General features: G+C 43.4%; 1 protein-coding gene across 21 annotated transcripts in view; it reads left to right on the top strand.

The window, feature by feature from the left end:
• The window catches only part of CELF1 (CUGBP Elav-like family member 1), a 92,861-nt gene that overhangs the window by 35,834 nt on the left and 33,627 nt on the right, over positions 1 to 23,400 (top strand). For 5 of the 21 annotated variants that reach the window (XM_031653436.1, XM_031653437.1, XM_031653440.1 and 2 more), the window contains exon 1: positions 20,356 to 21,109. The exons of 1 other annotated variant lie outside the window; for it this stretch is intronic. In XM_031653436.1, the coding sequence (XP_031509296.1) occupies positions 20,856 to 21,109 (254 nt within the window). In that variant the 5' untranslated portion in view covers positions 20,356 to 20,855. Of the gene's footprint in view, positions 1 to 12,793; positions 14,751 to 20,350; positions 22,509 to 23,400 lie in introns of those variants that run through there. 15 more of the 21 variants (XM_031653446.1, XM_031653444.1, XM_031653445.1 and 12 more) reach the window with 10 other exon arrangements.

Below are 23,400 nucleotides of genomic sequence, written 5' to 3' on the forward strand. Positions count from 1 at the left end.
GAATGATAAAGCTTGCAATTGCATCTAAACCTCCCCCTGAGATAAGGGAGAGGGAGACAAGATGATACAGTGTGAGAAATAAGATTCCAGATCCCTGGCGTCTTATGTTCTCTAGAGCCTTCGAGTAAGATACTGCAGGGACTGTAGGGTTTTTCTGTTTAAACTTGAAGCTGTTTTGATTCCTTTTTGAGATACAAGCCAAAAGCTGTATTTATAGAACTTGTTTTGACATATTATCTCACCCTGTCCCTTGCCTTCTTTACTGGAATCCAGCTAATGTTGTACTTTGCCTTGGCAGGAAAGGTTGATTGGAGAAAATGTATAGATATACAGCTGAGTGATTGAAAATAGCTTCAGACTTTGTAAATAGGTCATACATGAGGTTTGAGGTCCCAGCTGCATGAATGTTAGTTGAATTGCTGGGATAATTGTAAGTGATATGATATAATTATGATATACTGCTGAATCACCTGGACAATGGCAGTTTCCACACAGAAGTTTCAGGCAAAGCAGGAGAAAAATACAAAACCAAAATGCTGTTTCGGAACAGAGTATGAGTTGAGGTTTTTCTTTACTTTGTGCGTTATAGTTCCATGAGTTTTCCTTTCCTTTTTTTTAAGTGGCAGGAATGGACTTACGGGTTGCAGGGGGAAGTGGAGGAGGGGATATGGTGTCTGCAGGCTAGGTTGCCATGCTTCAAAAGCTTGAGTTTTCTTTAAAAAAATTTCAGTAGGTCGGGCACAGTGGCTCATGCCTGTAATTCTAGCACTTCGGGTCGATCACCTGAGGTCACGAGTTCGAGACCAGCTTGGCCAACATGGTGAAACCCCATCTCTACTGAAAATACAAAAAAGTAGCTGGGTGTGGTGGCAGGTCCCTGTATTCCCAGCTGCTCAGGAAGCTGAAGCAGGAGAATCACTTGAACCTGGGAGGCGGAGGTTGCAGTGAGCCAATATTGTGCCATTGCACTCTAGCCTGGGCAACAAGAGCATAACTTCGTCTCAAAAAAAAAAAAATTCTGTAGAATAGGTAACGTGTTCACATGTAAACCATTGAACCACTGTTCCACCTCTACAACTACTGTTAGCAATTATTTCTTTATCCATCCAGAGATACTCTGTTCATATACAAGCCATGTGTAATTCCTTTCTTATTATATGAATACGTCTTGATCAGTTAGCTGCCTTATTTTCTTTAATAGCTACATAGTGTTCTATTGTATGGCTATACTATATTGAATAGCCTTCAATTAATGGGCATATGTTTTCAGGTTTTGCTGATATAAACAATGTTCTTATGAATGCCCCTTTGCATACTTTGTATACGTCAGATACAAGATTATTTGTAAGCTGTATTTCTAGAACTGGGATTGCTGAAATAAAAGGGCGTATCTTTTTTTTTTTTTTTTTTTTCTCTGTTTGTTTTTTTAGACAGTCTCTTTCTCAGTTGTCCAGGCTGGAGTGCAGTGGCATGATCACAGTTTGCTGCAGCCCCTACGTTCTGGGCTCAAGTGATTCTCCCGCCTCAGCTTCCCAAGTAACTGGGACTACAGGCATGCACCACCACACCCAGCTAATTTTTAAATTTTTTTATAGAGATAAGTCACACTGTATTGCCTAAGCTGGTCTGGAACTTGTAGGCTCAAGAAGTCCTCCTCCCAAAGTGCTGGGATTATAAGTGTGAGCCACTGTGCTCAGCTCAGTTTTCAATACTGATGAGATACTATCCCTTTTTATATTTTGCAAGTGATATTATCCACTGAAAAATATTAGTGAGCTGGGCGCAGTGGCTCATGTCTGTAATCCCAGCACTTGGGGACACTGAGGCAAGTGGATCACCTGAGGTCAGGAGTTCAAAACCAGCCTGGCCAACATGGCGAAACCCCGTCTCTACTAAAAAAATACAAAAATTAGCCAGGCTTGGTGGCTCGGGCCTGTAGTCCCAGCTACTGGGGAAGCTGAGGCAGGAAAATTGCTTGCAACTGGGAGGCAGAGGTTGCAGTGAGCCAAGATCATGCCACTGCACTCCAGCCTAGGCGACAGAGCGAGACTCTATCTCAAAAAAAAAAAAAAAAAAAAAAAAAAGAATATTATTAGTGGAGATGGGGAGGCCTAATAATTGCAGCGTCAATCAAGCAATTACCCTGAAGAGTTACTAGAATAAACATAGGATCTGCAATACCTGGAAGATTTAAGAAACCTTCTTGAGATGAGCTTAATTATCAGCTGTAGCAACCATTATTGCTGTTACTGCTGGAGAAGAGGCAAGTTGCCTACGGGAGGTAGGAGCAGCTGCTCCCCTTCCTCTTAAACTAAATTTGGGGAGAATTTGGTGATACTAGCTAAATCTGCAAGCCATCTCTATTTTACTTTCAGTGTATTAGAGCATTACTCTCACTCACTTATTACGATCTTGACCAATTCGAAAATCATTTGTGGTCCATGGGCAATTCCGTCCTTTTCTCTCTCTTTTTATTTTTATTTTTTATTTTGAGACAGAGTCTCACCCTGTCTCTCAGGCTGTAGTATAGTGACGTGATCTCAGCTCGCCTCCTGGGTTCAAGCAGTTCTTTCTGCTGTAGCCTCCCAAATGGCTGGGATTACAGGCTTGCCACATGCCCGGCTAATTTTTGTATTTTTAGTAGAGATAGGGTTTCACCATGTTGAACCCAGGAGGCAGAGGTTGCAGGGAGCTGAGATCACACCACTGCCCTCTAGCCTGGGCGACAGAGCGAGACTCTGTCTTAAAAAAATAAATAAGTAAATAATAAAGAGAGGCAAAGTAATCTTTTGAGTTTACTAATAAAAAACATTTTACAGGCTGCCTTGTTTTACCAGATACAGCACTGTGACTCGAGAAGGTCCAAGTTCCAGTGGTTGGTTGTGGAACCCAGTTCTCTTAATCCCTTATCTTCCCTTTAGTTCCTTCATCTGAAAAATGGGAATAAAAATGCTGAAGAATCTCCTTTGAGCACTCAGAAAAATAATTATAGTCATTTCCAAAGGTTACGTATTATAATGACTCTGCAAGAGACATCAAGATTATAAGGTGATTTTAAAAGTAACTCTGACAGTGCTTGAGAAAAAAATTAGTCACATTCTGCCTACATGGTACTAACATATGGTGCAGCCCTGATGAGCGGCACAAGTGGGCTGAAATCAAAATGCAGTTGGAAAGAGGAGCAGTAGTGACTCACTAGATGAGACAGATTTGGCCTCATGGCAGGGCAGTGAAACTAAGAAGGAACTGTGGCCTTAGAACATGCCAAATTTGAGCAAGCGATCATGAATATTATGGAAAGGTTGAATGACTGAGCCTTTGGGTTTGAATTAGGTACTTTGTCTGGTATCACAGTCCTTGTAGCTAGCACCCTCCCTTGGTGTCTTCAGAGCTCCCACTTCCTCCACCTCTATGCATTCTTCCCCTTACTTCTGTGTATTACTTCTGTGCCTTTGAAGGTAGAAGCCACCAGGCAAATACTTAACACTGATGTGCCTGGAACATTGGGTTCATACTACAATGATAGGTAGAAGCATTAGTAATTCTGCCCAGAGAAAGCTGTGCATTAGCTTAGTTACCATATGTAGATTGCTACTGCTACATCCATCAATTTGTTGTCCACTGTTGACAGTACTGCCATGGGAAAGAAACAGGAACTATAGAAATAATTAGATTCCTCCTCCCAACTCTCACCACAGTAGGAAGCTGTTTGGGGGGCAGAGAGGAAATACGGGGGATTTGAGAGTTACACCGAGAGAGTGGGCATTTGGGGGAGGAAATAGGAAAAGAGATTTTTAAAATTATTTGTTTATTTTTTGAAACAAGGTCTTGCTCTGTCACCCAGACTGGAGTGCAGTGGCACGATCATGGCTCACTGCAGCCTCAAACTTCTGGACTCAAGCAATCCTCCTACCTCAGCATCCAGATTAGGGCTACAGGCGCGTGCCGCCATGCCTGATTTTTTTTTTTTTTTTTTAGAGATGGGGTCTTGCTGTGTTGCTGAAGCTGGTCTCAAACTCCTGGGTGCTAGAGATGTTCCTGCCTTGGCCTCCCAAAGTGCTGGGATTACAGGGATGAGCCATCATGCCTGGCCAAAAAGATGTTTAAAAATGTTTTTTGCATGCTCTGTTTGCCTCATCTGAGTGCCTCTAAAACAGGGTGCCTCTCAGGTGAGATGACCTCTGGTTTAGGTGCTTACATACTCATGGGAAGATCATATAACTAAATAGGAGGTGAGCTAGATTAGGGAGGAAGGAGGAGAATAAAGAGCCCGCTCCCATCCAACTTTCGTGTACTACTTTTTTTGTATGATTTCTGAGGATTTGATAATTATGTTGGTTTTGTGAAATAGTTCTATTTATTGGTTGTGAATATGCAAGGATGCTATTGGCAGAGTCAAGCTTTAGGCCATTAGTGGCTCTGATCCTTTAATAATGGCTGCTTACGAGAAAATGTTTGTCATTGTTACATGAAAAAAAGTAGGTTGTGCAGTAGTATACTTAGCATAATATTGAATTTGAAAATTCTGTGTATTTGAGGCTGGGCACGGTGGCTCATGCCTGTAATCCCAGCACTTTGGGAGGCCAAAGTGAGCCCATCACTTGAGGTCAGGAGTTCAAGACCAGCCTGGCCAACGTGCTGAAACCCTGTCTCTACTAAAAAATACAAAAATTAGTAGGGTGTGGTGGTACATGCCTGTAGTCCCAGCTACTCGGGAGGCTGAAGCAGAATTGCTTGAACCTGTGAGGCAGAGGCTGCAGTGTGCTGAGATCGCGCCACTGCACTCTGGCCTGGGCGACAGAACAAGACTCTATCTAGAAAAAAAAAAAAAGAAAAGAAAATTTTGTGTATTTGAATGCTTTTACTTTTTATTGTATGCATGGAAGAAATCCTGGTAGACTATAAACCAAAATATGGTTGTATGTATAATTAATTAAAGTTGGGGAAATGGAAAAATTAAAACAGGAAGGAATACTTATGAAATATTTTGTTTTAAAAAAGGTGGATGGCCGGGCGTGGTGGCTTATACCTGCAATCCCAGCACTTTGGGGAGGCCAAGGCGGGCGGATCATGAGGTCAGGAGATCGAGACCATCCTGGCTAACACAGTGTTACCCTGTCTCTACTAAAAGTACAAAAAATTAGGCGTGGTGGTAGGCGCCTGTAGTCCCAGCTACTCGGGAGGCTGAGGCAGGAGAATGGCATGAACCCGGGAGGCGGAGCTTGCAGTGAGCCAAGATCACACCACTGCACTCCAGCCTGGACGACAGAGCGAGACTCTGTCCCAAAAAAAAGAAAAAGAGAGGGTGCTGCCCCCCATGTTGCTTTTTTACCCAAGTACCTACAGTTTCAAGGGGGAAAAACCCCAAAAAACTAGAAAGTGCAAGTATGTCTCAATTCAGGAAAATTCATAGAAACTTTACAAATTACACCGGATAAACTGGGGAATTAAGTTCAACAATTGAAGGTCTGATATGTGTTTTATTCAGGTGTTCTGTGGATATGAATGTAAATGAGAAAGTCAGTTGAAACATAGTTCACTAACAACATTTTGAAATTAGGTTAAAATCAGTTTTACAGGTGAATCATATGTGATGTGGACTAAACTAGATAACTGTTTAAAAACTTGTTTAGAGAAAATACAGTTATAGTTTTAGATGACTTAGTGTTAGTCTACATTAATCTAGTCCCATCCTCCAGGGATTGGAAGTCTAAGGGGGGACCATTCTAAGAATGGTTGTGAACCCCTTACAGAATCTGATGAAAGCTATGGATTTTGTCTTCAGGAAATCTCACTTGTCCATTTTCACACGGTTTAGCATAAAGTTTAGCCTGAAGTTTAGCCTAAAGCATTGTTGAGTTTACAGGCCTCCAGCTCCTGAGAGCTCTGCTTCCCACTTGATCCTTTTATCTGATTACTTGGCTCTCTGGAGCATGAGAATAGGTGAACATGCAGTTTTCCAAAGCAGGGGACCTAACTTATTGAGCCTGGCATGTAACAGAAAGAAAGTAGTAAAGGGCATTGCAAGCTGACTGAAAAGTAGTACTTTAAAAAGAATATACTTTTCACAGATTAATTCTGTTATTTGTCTCTTGTCTCTCTTCCGGTTAAAAGTTTGGGCAGGGTGCGGAGGCTCACACCTGTAATCCCAACATTTTGGGAGGCTGAGGCGGGCGGATCACTTGAGGTCAGGAGTTCGAGACCGGCCTGGCTAACATGGCCATACTCCGTCTCTACTAAAAATACAAAAAAATTAGCCGGGCAGAGTGATCCCTCATCTCTTTTTTTTTTTTTTTTTTTTTTGAGACGGAATCTCACTCTGCTGCCCAGGCTGGAGTGCAGTGGCCAGATCTCAGCTCACTGCAAGCTGCGCCTCCTGGGTTTACGCCATTCTCCTGCCTCAGCCTCCGGAGTAGCTGGGACTACAGGCGCCCGCCACGTCGCCCGGCTAGTTTTTTGTATTTTTTAGTAGAGACAGGGTTTCACCGTGTTAGCCAGGATGGTCTTGATCTCCTGACCTCATGATCCGCCCATCTCGGCCTTCCAAAGTGCTGGGATTACAGGCTTGAGCCACTGCGCCTGGCCTATCCCTCATCTCTTTACAAAAAAAAAAAAAAAAAGAAGTCCAGGCACGTTGGCTCATGCCTGTAATTCCAGCACTTTGGGAGGCCAAGGCGGGTAGATCATGAGGTCAGGAGATCAGGACCATCCTGGCTAATACAGTGAAACCCTGTCTTTACTAAAAATACAAAAAAATTAATCAGGTGTGGTGGCAAGTGCCTGTAGTCCCAGCTGCTCGGGAGGCTGAGGCAGGAGAATTGTTTGAACCCAGGAGGTGGAAGTTGCAGTGATCAGAGATCATGCCACTGCACTCCAACCTGGGCAACAGAACGGGACTCCATCTCAAAACAAAACAAAAAACCGAGCACAGTGGCTCACTCCTGTAATCCTAGCACACTCTGGGAGACCAAGGAGGGTGGATTGCCTAAGCTCAGGAGTTCAAGACCAGCTTTGGCAACATGGGGAAACCCTGTTTCTACTGAAAATACAAAACATTAGCTGGGCATGGTGGCTTGTGCCTGTAGTCCTAGCTACTTGGGAGGCTGAGGCACAAGAAACACTTGAACCTGGGAGGCGGAGGTTGCAGTGAGTCGAGATCACGCCACTTCACTTCAGCCTGGACGACAGAGAGAGACTCTGTCTCAAAAAAAAGTCAAACTCAACTTTATGGCCCTTAGCATTTAAACAGACCTTTCTGTGGGTTATGTGCATCAGCTTCCTTGGAGACAATTTTTAACCTGAAGCAGCCTTCTTAGCCCATATCCCTGTGATCTTGAGGGAGTCATTTCATCTCTTTGTGTCTTTTCTCATCTGCAAAATGGAGATAGCGTACATACGAGGATTAAATGTAAAGCACCCAAAACAGATCATAGTGTATGATAAATGCTCAAAAAATGTTAGCTCTTACTTATTGCCACTTTACAAATGTCTAGACATTTCTCCTTACTTTTTTTTTTTTTTTTTTTTTTTTTTGAGACGGAGTCTCGCTCTGTCGCCCAGGCTGGAGTGCAGTGGCCGGATCTCAGCTCACTGCAAGCTCCGCCTCCCGGGTTCACGCCATTCTCCGGTCTCAGCCTCCCGAGTAGCTGGGACTACAGGCGCCCGCCACCTTGCCCGGCTAGTTTTTTGTATTTCTTAAGCCACCGCGCCCGGCCTCTCCTTACTTTTAAGTGATAAGGGTTTACAAACTTTAAATGCCATATTCCATCAATTTGAAGATGTGCATTTATTACCACTGATTGTATGTTAAATACATTGATTCTAAAGATAGGAAAATTTATTGTTAAAAAAACCATTTGTGGGCCGGGCGCGGTGGCTCAAGCCTGTAATCCCAGCACTTTGGGAGGCCGAGATGGGCGGATCACGAGGTCAGGAGATCGAGACCATCCTGGCGAACACGGTGAAACCCCGTCTCTACTAAAATAAAAAAAAAAAAAAAACACAAAAACTAGCCGGGCGTGGTGGCGGGCGCCTGTAGTCCCAGCTACTCGGGAGGCTGAGGCAGGAGAATGGCGTGAACCCGGGAGGCGGAGCTTGCAGTGAGCTGAGATCCGGCCACTGCACTCCAGCCTGGGCGACAGAGAGAGACCCTGTCTCAATCTCTCTTAGCCCTCAGGGTAACCATTTGTGTCAAAGCCAGATATAATATTGATGAATTATCTATTGTTTTGAATTATTTCATCTAGTTCTCATATTTCCCAAGAGATTACCTCTTATTTCCCAAGAGGTTTACCCTGAGGGCTAAGAGAGACTGACAGTTGGGGCCTGCCTCTCCCTCCTCTATCTTTGACCTGAACAGCCTCACTTTCATGTTTAGGACAAAAACACTTCTGCTTTTAAGATCGTTTAAAAATCTCTAATCTGGATAGTTGTTAAATTATTTTTTGTTTCGTTTTTTTGAAACAATCTTGCTCTGTTACCTAGGCTGGAGTGCAGTGGTGCCATCACAGCTCACTGCAGCCTCAACCTCTGGGCTCAAGCAATCCTCCCACCTCAACCTTCCGAGTAGCTGGGACTACAGACACACGTCACCATGCCCAGCTAATTTTTATTTTTCTTTTTGATAGAAGCAGGGTTTCACGATGTTGTCCAGGCTGGTCTCAAACTTGTGGGCTCAAGCAGTCCTCTCACCTGAGCTTCCCAGAGTGTTGGGATTATAGGTATGAGCCACTGTACCCAGCTAAATTCTTTTTTTTTTTTTTTTTTTTGAGACGGAGTCTCGCTGTGTCGCCCAGGCTGGAGTGCAGTGGCCGGATCTCAGCTCATTGCAAGCTCCGCCTCCCGGGTTTTTACGCCATTCTCCTGCCTCAGCCTCCCGAGTAGCTGGGACTACAGGCGCCCACCACCTCGCCCGGCTAGTTTTTTGTATTTTTTAGTAGAGACGGGGTTTCACCGTGTTAGCCAGGATGGTCTCGAACTCCTGACCTCATGATCCGCCCATCTCGGCCTCCCAAAGTGCTGGGATTACAGGCTTGAGCCACCGCGCCCGGCCCTAAATTCTTTTTTTCCTGGCTAAATTCTTTATTAGTTCCCTGTCTTATATCAAAAAAGTTTTTCAAGGAATTATTAAGGTTGCTTACTAACAGTTGTTAGTAAGAGTGAGTTGGCCAGATGCGGGGGCTTGCATCTGTAATCCCAGCACTTTGTGAGGCCAAGGGGGCTGGATCTCTTGAGCCCAGGAGTTCAAGACCAGCCTGGGCAACATAGCAAAACCCTTTCTCTACAAAAAATACAAAAATTAGCCAGGCGTGGTGGTACGCACCTGTAGTTCAAGCTACTTGGGAGGCCACGGTGGGAGGATTGCTTGAGCCCAGGAGGCGGAGGTTGCAGTGAGCCAAGATGACACCCCTGCATTCCAGCCTGGGCGACAGAGCGAGACCCTGGGGGGGGGGGGGGAAGAAAAAAAGAACAGTGAGTCTTACTAATGAGGCCAAGTTCATGGGCTTAGGACTTATGTATGTTTTTGGTTTTTTTTTTTTTTTTTTTTGAGACGGAGTCTCGCTGTGTCACCCAGGCTGGAGTGCGGTGGCGCAATCTCGGCTCACTGCAAGCTCCGCCTCCCGGGTTCACGCCATTCTCCCGCCTCAGCCTCCGAGTAGCTGGGACTACAGGCGCCCGCCACCTCGCCCGGCTAGTTTTTTGTATTTTTAGTAGAGACGGGGTTTCACCATGTTAGCCAGGATGGTCTCGATCTCCTGACCTCGTGATCCACCCGCCTCGGCCTCCCAAAGTGCTGGGATTACAGGCTTGAGCCACCGCGCCCGGCCAGGACTTATGTATGTTATTGAACATCATTGTGCCACAGGCCCTTGTCTCTGGAGTTTGCGATATAGCACGTTCTATGTAAGAGCTGCTGATGGTGACTGAGTCAGTGCCAGTCATCCTGGGAAAGACACCGTTTTGTCATTTACTCAGTGTACAAGCTGTATAGGCCAGTAGAAAACACTAAGAAATTTTTATAAAGAGCTTATTACCTTGCCTATTCTAAGAAAGGCTTTTAGGTGATCTCAGAGCCTTTTCTGTCAGTCAAGAACAATTTAAAAACTTATGAGGTTGTATTTTATTTTATTTTATTTTTGTCATATACACATTTTAATGCTACTTTTTTATTATTATACTTTAAGTTCTAGGGTACATGTGCATAACGTGCAGGTTTGTTACATATGTATACTTGTGCCATGTTGGTGTGCTGCACCCATCAACTCGTCAGCACCCATCAACTCGTCATTTACATCAGGTATAACTCCCAGTGCAGTCCCCCCCCCCCCCTCCCCCCCCATAATAGGCCCCGGTGTGCGATGTTCCCCTTCCCGAGTCCAAGTGATCTCATTGTTCAGTTCCCACCTATGAGTGAGAACATGTGGTGTTTGGTTTTCTGTTCTTGCGATTGTTTGCTGAGAATGATGGTTTCCAGCTGCATCCATGTCCCTACAAAGGACACAAACTCATCCTTTTTTATGGCTGCATAGTATTCCATGGTGTATATGTGCCACATTTTCTTAATCCAGTCTGTCACTGATGGACATTTGGGTTCATTCCAAGTCTTTGCTATTGTGAAGAGTGCTGCAGTGAACATACGTGTGCATGTGTCTTTATAACAGCATGATTTATAATCCTTTGGGTGTATCCCCAGTAATGGGATGGCTGGGTCATATGGTACTTCTAGTTCTAGATCCTTGAGGAATCGCCATACTGTTTTCCATAATGGTTGAACTAGTTTACAAGGTTGTATTTTAAATGTCTTTAAACATTTATCGCAGGCAGATAATATTGGAACCCTCAGCTAGCTTGCCCTTCGTCTTGCTGTCGCCGCTCTCCCTACTTCCTTACCTTTTTTTTTTTTTTTTTTTTGGAAACCGTATATCACCCTGTTGCCCAGGCTGGAATGCAGTGGCGCGATCTCGGCTCACTGCAACCTCTGCTTCCCAGGTTCAAGTGATTCTTATGCCTCAGCCTCCCGAGTAGCTGGGATTATAGGTGCTTTTTTTTTTTTTTTTTTTGAGACACCACACCTAGCTAATTTTTGTATTTTTAGTAGAGACAGGGTTTCACCATGTTGGCCAGACTGGTCTCGAACTCCTGACCTCAAGTGATCTGCCCACCTCGGCCTCCCAGAGTGCTAGGATTACAGGCGTGAGTCACTGCGTCCGGCCTAATGTTTGTATTTTTAGTAGAGATGGAGTTTCATCACATTGGCCAGGCTGGTCTGGAACTCCTGACCTTCAGTGATCCACCTGCCTCAACCTTCCACAGTGCTGGGATTACAGGCATGAACCCCACCATGCCTGGCTGTTCCCTACATTTTTTTTGCTCCTTTTTCCCTTTAGCCTTATTTTGGAGTGGGGTGGGGAGACAGGGTCTCACTGTGTGGCCTAAGCTGGAGTGCAGTGGTGCCAGCATAGCTCACTACAGCCTCAAACTTCTGGGCTCAAGCAGTGCTCCTGCCTTAGCCCTCCAAGTTGCTAGGACTACAGGTGTGCACTGCCACACCCAGCCCCCCTCTTAGCTTTTTTACTCCTCTTTAGAACCACCTATATACTTCCTGGCCCTCGCATTGTGATAGAGAAAAGTAGAGATAATGTTAATAGAAACAGACATCCGTGGAGCTACAAGGAAATATAGTACAGACAGTTCAGGCTTTCTCACGGAGCATGTGTCCTTTGTTTCCCCACAGAAACGAAAGGAAAGTTGTAAAACTGTCAAAGCTTTTAGTTTTCATTCAGCTTTTCTCTCCCCAAAGCATTTTGGTTTTCTCACAGAATAGGCAATAAAATAACATAGGAAAAGCAAAACTGGGAAGACAAAGCTTTAAAAAAATATAACTTTTGCCGGGCGTGGTGGCTCACACGTGTAATCCCAGCACTTTGGGAGGCCGAGGCAGGTGGACCACGAGGTCAGGAGATCGAGACCACGGTGAAACCCCGTCTCTACTAAAAATACAAAAAAACTAGCCGGGCGAGGTGGTGGGTGCCTGTAGTCCCAGCTACTCCGGAGGTTGAGGCAGGAGAATGGCGTGAACCTGGGAGGCGGAGCTTGCAATGAGCTGAGATCGTGCCACTGCACTCTAGCCTGGGCGGCAGAGCGAGACTCCGTCTCAAAAAAAAGAAAAACAAACAAACAAACAAAAAAAAATATATATATATATATTTATATATATATACAACTTTTTTGAGGCCGGGCACAGTGGCTCACCCTTGTAATCCCAGCACTTTGGGAGGCCGAGGTGGGCGGATCCCCTGAGGTCAGGAGTTCGAGACTAGCCTGACCAGCATGGTGAAATCCCATCTCTACTAAAAATACAAAATTAGCTGGGCATGGTGGCGCATGCCTATAATCCCAGCTACTCAGGAGGCTGAGGCAGAGAATTGCTTAAACCTGGTGGGCGGAGGTTGCAGTAAGCCAAGATCGCGTCATTGCACTCCAGCCTGGGCAACAGGAGCGAAATTCCGTCTCAAAACAAACAAACAACCTTTTTTTTTTTTTTTGAAACGGAGTCTCGCTCTGTTGCCCAGGCTGGAATGCAGTGGCGTGATCTCAGCTCACTGCAAGCTCCGCCTCCTGGGTTCACGCTGTTCTCCTTCCTCAGCCTCCCAATTAGCTGGGACTACAGGCGCCTGCCACCACGCCCCGCTAATTTTTTGTGTTTTTAGTAGAGATGGGATTTCACCGTGTTAGCCAGGATGGTCTCAATCTCCTGACCTCGTGATCTGCCCGCCTCGGCCTCCCAAAGTGCTGAGATTACAGGCGTGAGCCACCGTGCCCGGCCAGCACAAACAACCTTTTTTGTGTAGTGGACTATTTATTCATTTGCCCTTCTCCAAGTGACAGGATCCTGTGTGGAAGATTACAGTGTGTTTTATTTATTTATTTATTGGTGGGTGTGTGTGTGTGTGTGTGTGTGTGTGTTTTCCTTTAAAAAGTCTTTCAGTGGCTTAGGAGTAGGATGATATCCTGTTTATGTGGAGTTTTTTGTTTGTTTTGTTTCTTAAATTCATTTTTTTTTTCTTTCTCTTGGACTGGCAGTTAAAATGTTCCTAGCCCCCTAAGGGCTGCTGTGTTCTCTGGGATTTAAGATACCTGTCCCTTACCCTTTCATGTATTGATCCTTAACAACTCCAGGTCTCCCTTTTGCTCTCTTTATCTTGGAGATTCCCTGACTAGCTTGCAGTCTGAGTCTGGTCTCAGAGGGTAGAAGTGATGCCTATGAAAACCCATCACATAATAACACTGTTTTTCTAACTGTGTTTCACATAAAATTTGGAGGGAAATGTGATTCCCTGGCCTTTTCTTTGCTCTTTACGTCTTCCAGAAGAACTCTTAACAAGTAGAAATTTAACTTGCTGTCTACCATCTGTGATAACCACTACAGAGCCTTCTCAAGACACACTATCTCAGTAAAAGTTGGTACCTCCTGAATTATGGTCACATTTCTCTAGAGTGACAGACCTACCAAGAAGCCATGGGCAGTTTATCTTCCTTAGCATCTGAATCCTTAGGGTAGTCCTCACCTTAAATGGTCATAATGATAAAGGATTGAATGAAGTTTGTGAACTTAGTAAATGGAAGTTCCTTTTTTCTTGATGACTTTTGATGGTATAGACAGATGCAAATAAATGCTTTTAGGAAGTTCTTTTTTTAAAAATTAGTTTAAGCTTTGCCCTTAAAATTATTGGAACACATCACTACTTTATTAGCAAAATTGGAAACTAATTAAGTCTGCATGAAAAGTTAATACTTAGCACCTATTTTATGCCAGTTAAGAAATGTCTCTGTCTTCAGGGAGGATAGGCAGTGTCTTATTAGTTAGTTCTGGGTCTGGCTTTGTCTTTCAGAATTCTTGTACTTTCCAATGTAGACATTGTCCTTGGTGACTTTGAATAGTTTATTGTCTGTAATGAGAGCCAGATAGAAATACATCTGGCAGGAGTTGTACGTGAAAGTTTGTAGGAATTTGGGCAGTTTTATATAATCAGTTTTTACTTGCAAGATTGTTCAATAATGTTTAAAAATAAAACAAATTGGTTTTGTGGTTCCTCTGTTTGCTTTTACCTTCAATTAACTTCCCCATCTTCTGATTTTTTTTTGGTTTCAGTGGTTCACCGCCACACTAGGGCCGCCAAGATGCATTGGTGGCAGGAACTTGGTTGCTTTTGTAGGGTTTCATGCCCGGCACCTATGTATTCAGGAAGGTTGCTTTGGGGAAATAGTGTGGTCTCTCCACATTAATAACATGATCCTTAATTGCTAAAATAATTATACAGCCTTTAGTTTTTCTTAGTCTCCCGTCCAAAAGCAGATGTTAAAAATGATTGTTTTAGTGACCTAGATGTATTGAAATTCAACCTCATAAATTCTAGTCATTGGTTTGCTATTTGTTATGACATTTTAGGGCAAGACTCTTTTAAGCCTTTTAGTATTTTACTTCCCCCATCGTTTAAGTTGATGGTGTTTTAAAAATTAGCCTTGAGATATTAAATGCAACTTATCTTTAAGGTATTGAGTAAAAAGGGCGCAGGAGTAAAAAAGGCTGCGTATTTTTATCTTCTGCCATGGTGACAAAGGGGCTTTTCTTTGGAAAGAGGCTATATCTCTCGAGTCATGAGAGACATCTAGGCATGGCCCACTTATTTTTCTTTCCTTGGTTTTTTAGAGTGAAGACATAGTCCAGAGAGGGAAGTGTAAAGCTACAGGTATGGGCTAACTACTGAATGGGTGTGCTCCATGGCTCTCTTTTTAACCTTCTTGCATGAGGCCTGCTATGCAGATATGAAAAAGTTGCTTTCAGAAAGGTGATGGCTTCTTTTCTACATTATGGGATAACATTTGCAAAATGTATGTCTCTGGGAAGCTAGAAATATTTTCTTGCCCTCTTTTCCAACTCTTTCAAACTTAGCTATTTTCCAAGGCAGGCTTATCTCCCACTAAAACTAGCTACTGCCTAATTCTTACAGCTGTTGGGATGAACGTGTGTATGTTGGAGGGAGCTGGGAGGAATACTCTACACCAGACTTGTCCAACCCGCGGCCTGTGGGCTGCATGTGTTCCAGGACGACTTTGAATATAGCCTAATACAAATTTATGAACTTTCTTAAAACATGAGATTTTTTTTCTTTTTTTTTTTTTTTTTTTTTTTTTGAGACGGAGTCTTGCTCTGTCACCCAGGCTGGAGAGCAGTGGCACAATCTTGGCTCACTGCAACCCCTCCACCTCCCAGGTTCAAGTGATTCTCCTGGCTCAGCCCCCCGAGTAGCTGGGACTATAGGCATGCGCCACCATGCCTGGCTAATGTTTTGTATTTTTAGTAGAGACAGGGTTTCACCATGTTAGCCAGGATGGTCTCTATCTCTTGACCTCGTGATCCGCCCTCCTTGGCCTCCCAAAGTGCTGGGATTACAGGCGTGAGCCACCGCGCCCAGCCTGCAAATTTTTTTTTTTTTTTTTTTTTTTTAACTCATCGGCTATCATTAGTGTATTTTATTTGTGGCCCAAGACAATTCTTCTTCCAGTGTGGCACAAGGAAGCCTAAAGATTGGACACCACTGGAACAGAGATGAGGACAGAACTTAGTAGATTCCATACAGACAATAATACCTTTCTTGAACCAAAATTTGTTCAACATACGGAATTTTTTTTTTTTTGGGTGGGGGGTGGGGATGGAGTTTCACTCTTGTCACCCAGGCTGGAGTGCAGTGGCACGATCTCAGGTCACTGTAGGCTCCGCCTCCTGGGTTCAGGTGATTCTCGTGCCTCAGCCTCCCGAGTAGCTGGGATTACAGGTGCCTGCTACTGTGCCTGGCTAATTTTTGTATTTTTAGTAGAGACGGAGTTTCATCATGTTGGGCAGGCTGGTCTCGAACTCCTGACCTCAGGTGATCTGCTGGCCTCGGCCTCCCAAAGTACTGGGATTACAGGTGTGAGCCACTGTGCCTGGCTAACAGACAGATTTTTTGATTTTTTTTTTTTGAGACAGAGCCTCACTCTGTTACTTAGGCTGGAGTGCAGTGGCGTGATCTCGGCTCACTGCAAGCTCCGCCTTCTGGGTTCACACCATTCTCCTGCCTCAGCCTCCCAAGTAACTGGTACTACAGGCGCCTGCCACCACGCCCGGCTAATTTTTTTGTATTTTTTTAGTAGAGAAGGGGTTTCACTGTGTTAGCCAGGATGGTCTCGATCTCCTGACCTCGTGATCTGCCCGCCTTGGCCTCCCAAAGTGCTGGGATTGCAGGTGTGAGCCACCGCGCCTGGCCTAACATACTGGTTTTTAAATCAGCACTGGAGCTTAAATAAAATATAAACTTACGATATATTGTTACCAACTAAGAAATGCACTTAAGTTCCAGAACTAGTGTGGGATCTGAAAGTATGACTTGATTGGAAGGGTGGTCACAATTTGACAGGACTGTTTGTTGGGTCAGGGTTACTGACAGATACTCCAAGGAAGGCTTTGAGGCTATTCTAGTGCTGAGTACAGAGTCTTTCTATGATTAAGGATGGGGGAGGAAATGGAAAACTTCTTAGTTTTCAAAATGGTGATGTTTTTGTCATATCCTTTCAGTATACCATATGTGATAATTTTACAGGCAAAGCAACTTGCACACAACAAATTATTAAACGTAGTGCTTTTTTTGGTACAGTGATTTTAGATTTGAAATGGAAATTTTTGTGTGTGTGATGGAGTGTCACTCTGTTGCCCAGGCTGGAGTGCAATGGCATGGTGTTGGCTCACTGCAACCTCCCCCTCCTGGGTTCAAGCAATTCTCCTGCCTCAGCCTCCCAAGTAGCTGGGACTACAGGCACCCGCCACCGCATCCAGCTAATTTTTGTATTTTTAGTAGAGATGGGGTTTCACCATGTTGGCCAAACTGCTTTAGAACTCCTGACCTTAAGTGATCCGCCCACCTCGGCCTCCCAGAGTGCTGGGATTATAGGCATGAGCCACCGCGACCAGCCTGAAATGGAGACTTTTTATGTTTTATTTATTTTATTTTGTAAGGCAGGGTCTCACTGTGTTGCCCATGCTGGAGTGTAGTGGTGCGAGCAAGTCTCACTGCAGCCTTGACCTTCCTGGGCTCAGGTGATCCTCCCACTTAAGCCTCACAAGTAGCTGGGACTACAGGTGGGCACCATCATGCCTCACTATTTTTTGTATTTTTTTTGTAGAGATGGCACCATGTTGCCCAGGTTAGTCTTGCCTGAGCTCAAACGATGCTCCTGCCTTGGCCTTCCAAAGTGCTAGGATTAAAAGTGTTTCCCACTGTGCCCAGCTGGAAAAATTCTTTTTACAATATTTCTCTTTCTTCTTTAACCTCCCTTCCCACCATGCAGAAATTTTTACATTGTCTAGATTCTTATGGAAAAGTTAGTTTTGTTTGTTTGTTTGTTTGTTTGTTTGTTTGTTTTGAGACGGAGTCTCGCTCTGTCGCCCAGGCTGGAGTGCAGTGGCCGGATCTCAGCTCACTGCAAGCTCCGCCTCCCAGGTTCACGCCATTCTCCTGCCTCAGCCTCCCGAGTAGCTGGGACTACAGGCGCCCGCCACCTCGCCCGGCTAGTTTTTTGTATTTTTTTAGTAGAGACGGGGTTTCACCGTGTCAGCCAGGATGGTCTCGATCTCCTGACCTCGTGATCCGCCCGTCTCGGCCTCCCAAAGTGCTGGGATTACAGGCTTGAGCCACCGCGCCCGGCCTTGTTTGTTTGTTTTTGAGACAGGGTCTTGTTCTGTTGCCCAGGCTGGAGTGCAGTGACTCAATCTTGGCTCACTGCAGCGTTGACCTCCTGGGCCCAGTCAATCCTCGTGCCTCAGCCTCCTGAGTAACTGAGACTACAGTGTGTACCACCACACCCAGCTAATGTTTTGTATTTTTTTGTAGAGGTCAGTCCTGCTTTGTTGCCCAGACAAGTCTCAAACTCCTGGACTTGAGCAGTCTGCCCACCTTAGCCTCCCAAAGTGTTGGGATTATAGGCGTGAGCCTGTGTTCCTGGCCCATAAATTATTCTTAACTGTTACATTTTGTAACAATAACAAAAATCTTCCACCAAGTGAAATATAATTACCACAGAAATAATTACCAATTTGTGTCAGCATATTTTACCTGTGCAAGGTAGTTGGTTGGGAGCTCAGGAGACCCACTAATTATATTATAAATACTCAATTTAAGAAATGAAATTTAGGTCCAAAAAGGTACTGTGTAAACATTTAAGTTACTATAGTTGGTTATTTTCAAGTATCAATTGCTTACTTTTTTAATCTCTTATATCGTCTCACTGCCAGAAACTCGGGGGTAAAATACCCAGTCCACTTAGCAGCAGTCTGAGGTTATGACCATTCCCTAGATTTTTGCAATTTGAATTCCCTTGTGTAGATTGATGGTGATTTTTAATGACATTGATTCCCTTTTCAGTAGTAGCTTCTAATCTCCTCTGTGCTTATATAACTAGACTTCACTTTATTGCCCTTTCAAACATACTTAGATTATTGGGGTGGAAGTGTAAAATCTGTTCACCTGTTGTAGAACTCCCTGGTTATATCTATCAAGGTAGACGTTTGCATAAGCTACCTAGGCTTTTTTGCTTAACTGTGCTTTTGTTTGCTTTTTCATCCTTTTGGCAAAACGTACTGTGATTGCTAGCCTTTCTCTTTTCTAATCCAGTTTTACATCTTCCTGTTAAGTTTATACTATGCCTATATCCTAAATGCAATGAATGCTGTTCTGTTGAGTGTTTTTCTTACCTATATTGATCATTTTTAATGATTTGGGTTCTTAATGTTACAGCAGGCTGATTGCTCCTACCTTCACTTAATCAGGCTTTGAATTGTTGCTCTTTTAAATAGTAGAGAATATTCAAGGCAGAGAAAACAGACAGACGGACAACCAGGGAGAGAAGAGGAAACCATGAAAGTACATTCAGAGTGAAAGGAACAGGTGATAAAAAGAGGCTGAGGGAAAGTTAAGGCCTTCTTTTGCAGCAGACCCTTGGTTATAACCCCTTCGGTCACCTCTGTATTTCTAATGCTTCCTTTGTGGGAAAAGGCTGGAATGTCTATTTGATTTTTATTTTTTATTTTTTTATTTATTTATTTTGAGGCAGAGTCTCATTCTGTCGCCCAGGCTGGAGTGGGTGGCGCAATCTCAGCTCACTGCAATCTCCGCCTCCCGGGTTCAAGTGATTATCCTGCCTCAGCCTCCTGAGTAGCTGGGATTACAGGCATGTGTCACCACGCCCAGCTAATTTTTTATATTTTTAGTAGAGACGGGTTTTCACTGTGTTAGCCAGGATGGTCTCGATCTCCTGACCTCCTGATCTGCCTGCCTTGGCCTCCTGAAGTGCTGGGATTACAGGCTTGAGCCACCGTGCCCAGATGAATTAAGACATTTAAACACACACACGCGCACATACACACACACACACACGGGCAGTTTTTTGTGAATAACTTTCTTTTCTACTTTTAAATTTCCCTTAATATTTGCATTTTTGTATTCCCATAATTTATCACTTAACTTCATAACCTCTTTCTAAAATTGACTCGTGATTAATTTCTGTGCTCTTTTCCCAAAGCATGTTGAATTTAATTATACTGAGATAACTCTTGTGACCTGTCTAAAAAGAAGTGCCCTCTTTCATGTAATGACATTTCCATCTTGTGGGTTTTTAAAGCAATGTTGCTTTATAAATCATAAAATGGACTTTAATAGCAGTATAAGCACAGAGAATTCATGGACCGTACTTTCTGTTTTCAACTGCTTTATAAATTGGGCCTCTAGAGACTTCTTTTGAATGAAAGTTCAATGACTGGGAAAAAATGATTTTAAGACATTACTCTAAATCATGTTTCCCAGCCCTTGGCTTAGTGAAAACTATTTTAAGGAGAACACATCCTTTCATACATTGGGCAGTGCCTGGCAACTCAATAATGTCTCCATTTAAGTAGTCTGTTACAGATATGATTCTGATTTGAACTGGAGATACAATTAGATTTCGTATGTTTTTAGTAAATATTAAAAACACAATAACCAGTAAATTCCTTGAAATTTATTGAATCTTTTTTAAAGGAATTTTTTTTTTTTTTTTTTTTATGGGGGAGACGGAGTCTTACTCTGTCGCCCAGGCTGGAGTGCAGTGGTGTGATCTCGGCTCACCACAACCTCCGCCTCCTGGGTTCAAGCTATTCTCCGCCTTAGCCTCCCGAGTAGCTGGGGTTACAGGCGTGTGCCACCTCGCCCAGCTAATTTTTTTTTTTTTGGTATTTTTTTAGTAGAGATGGAGTTTCACTGTGTTGGCCAGGCTGGCCTTGAACTTCTGACCTCAGGTGATCCGCCTGCCTTGGCCTCCCAAAGTATTGAGATTGATTACAGGCGTGAACCACCGTGAGCTGATGTTGCTCAGCCTTTTTAAAGCCTGGAATGTCTTTTTAAAGGAATTCTTGTACTAAAAGGTGTAATTTGGTTGTGGACTCAGAGTTATTCTTTGGTCCAGGCAGCTTTCTATAGGAAGAGGCATGCCATCAGTTCCAGTGTACATAGGAAAAACTAGGACAAATATAACCAGTAATCTAACCAGTCCCAGCTAGGGTTACCATCTTCTGTCTGACAGGCATGGCTGGGTAAACTGTGTACTGTGTGTCAGTTGCACAGTCTCCTCTCACTTGCAGCTTGTTTTTGCTGCTTTAATAGGGTGGAAGAGAGCTCCTGCCACTTCTGCCTCTATAGTAGTAAATCAGATGAGCGAGTCTCTGGCAAAAATAGAAAAAGCAGTAAGTTGCTGTTACAGTTCTAGATTTTGGATGATGACGTCTGGACATGGACAGAAGAGACAGTTTTCACCTTCCTGGGTCAGATGCAGACAGATGTCAGCCATTGTTACACAGATTAGAACTTTTAGGCCTATGCTATTGTGCCTTTCTTTCTTTTTCTTTTTCTTTTTTTTTTTTTTTTAACGTTAACTGTGTGTTTAGGAGTTCATTCGTTTTACTTCTTTGCAGGCTGAACATAACTTCTTTTTTTCAAAGTTCCCTGTGTTGTGAACTGAGCTTGGGTGAAGTGAAATCTTTGAGGTAAGGCAACTCTAATGATAAAAATGGAAAGAAAGCCTGTGAAATTTGGGAGCCTTCAGAGATAACATTTTAGAGTCACTGCCTAAATATTGAAATGCCACCATTTGTTGTTTGGGGGGATGTGGAGCTAAATTGAGAACGGGAGCACACATCTGCCTTGACTGCTAAGTATATCCATCTCTACTGCTCACCCATAATAGAATTTTTATGTGTGCACTCACTAGTCTTGGTTTTAGCAACAGTTTAAAGGAGGAAAATGACAATGAAGAGACTTCATATCTTGGTTTTTCCCTTACATGTTTGAGTGTTGTCCCTGATAGGCCCTAGTTCTTTTTCATTATTATCACTATAGTGGCTTTTGTTCTTTGTTTCTTTAGAAAGGACAACAGAGAACTGAAAATACATTATTTCCTAGTATGCTAGTAAGAGGCAGAATATTACTATTCCATTTTTATTTTCTGGCAAATTAAGCTTCAGAGTTAGTAAAGAAAATTTCTGTGTGCCATCTAATGAGTGTTGCTGAACAAAGGATTTTTGAAGTCTTTCACCTAGATGAGGAGCACACCTTACTCTAACCATTAAATAGCACATCATCGAGAAAGCAAGGTCAGTTGAGAAATTGATGCTTTTTTGAAAATATCAAGAAAAAAAAAGTAAGGTTGATCCACTGTAGGCAGTTGTACGTGAGTGGTAAGTTTCTGATGGCCAGTTTATTCAACCAGCTTGTCTCTGGCCTGCTTCTGAGGGTCTTATCATTCCTCTTTATGTGACTGTTCTGAGGTTAGTTTGGACCTAAGTACTGTGCTCATTGCTGTCTGTGGCACATGGAAACGTAAGTTTAAAAGCAAGGCTAACAACCCACTTCTTCGGTGAGCCTTTTCTCGCTTCAGTTAGTTTCAGGCTTTGGGGGACCTTAAAAACTGGTTTGCAGGGAGGAGTTTGGAGGATGTGAAACAAGTTTGTGTTTCTTCTGCTCTGTTAGCCACTGCTATCTTCATGGATCTGACATTCTATTTATCTGACAGTGCACTTAGTACTGCTTCGCCAGGGAAAATCGCACAAAACAAGCCTGGCGCATCAGCACTTTCATTGTGTGCTGGGCTGAGCCTCCCTTCACATGGTCACATCCCCATTTTAATCCAATACTCCCTTTCCCTACCCCTTCCCCAGTCCTGCCTCTTTCTGTGGCACTTATTGCTGGTTTCCCTGAGCTCCTGTTTCCACTTTGTGTTTTTTGTGGGGCCCAGGAAGCTAAAGCTGTGTGTATTTGTGGATCAGACAAGTGCAGCAAGTTAATATCATTGGCTTCTGAAGGGGAGAGTGAGGTGATGGCTGCGTTTAAGTTGGATTTCCTTCCAGAAATGATGGTGGATCATTGCTCTTTGAATTCCAGTCCCGTGTAAGTATTTTTGTTGTCTAATTTTTATCATAAGCAGAGGAACTGGGCTGTTTCTTTATTTGATGAAATTGATTCCTTTTTTTAAGAAGGGGAAGAAAAAAATGGGAAAGGAAGCCAAAACAACGTGAATTTTCTCATGCTATTATTTTCAATTGTAGTCTGAGTCTGTCTCATTACTGCTTATTTCCTCAAGGCTTTAAGTTATTTATATAAAGGTGCACTTGATATATGACCAGCAGCATCAGCTCAAGTGTGCCAGTTCCAATTCCTTTAAACTGTAGTGTTTTCCTGTATGATAGATTCCAAGGTATTTTTTTTTTTTATACTATAGCATTGTTGCTTTGGGTTGGACATGCAATTTCAAATAATCTTTTGGGAAGGAAGTGTTTTATTATTTTAAATTATTAGATTCTTAGTCTCATATCACAGAGGAGACTGGTAGCTACAGTCAGTGTGTTTAGTATCGTCTACAACATTCTGTATTAACATACAGTGTGTAATCCTGGACCTTGATCCCCACCCCCCCCCCAAGTCTCATTGAAAATGCAGCTCAGCACATGATTTTAGGAACATCAAATTGTCCTTCACCCTCCAAAAAAAGCAAAACTGGATCAATCTTGATCGGCAATTTGCCCAAATAAATTGTGAGAACGAGAAACCTTGTTGGCTTGCAGTACTGTTCAAGAACTGCTGTTGTACACAGCCAAAATGCTAACCTAGCCCTGAGTTGTAGCTGCTGGAAACCTGAATTCTGGACTTTGTACAGAAGGACACATTTCCAACCCCTGATTTCAGTCACTGTAACCAGGCTTCAGAGTGTTTTGGAACCTCCAGCAAATGAGCTTTAGGTTATTCAAAGCCAAGAATATTAAGTAATAGAATATTCTCTAGA

Source organism: Papio anubis, chromosome 12 (assembly GCF_008728515.1).
Source record: "Papio anubis isolate 15944 chromosome 12, Panubis1.0, whole genome shotgun sequence".
Taxonomy (NCBI): domain Eukaryota; kingdom Metazoa; phylum Chordata; class Mammalia; order Primates; family Cercopithecidae; genus Papio; species Papio anubis.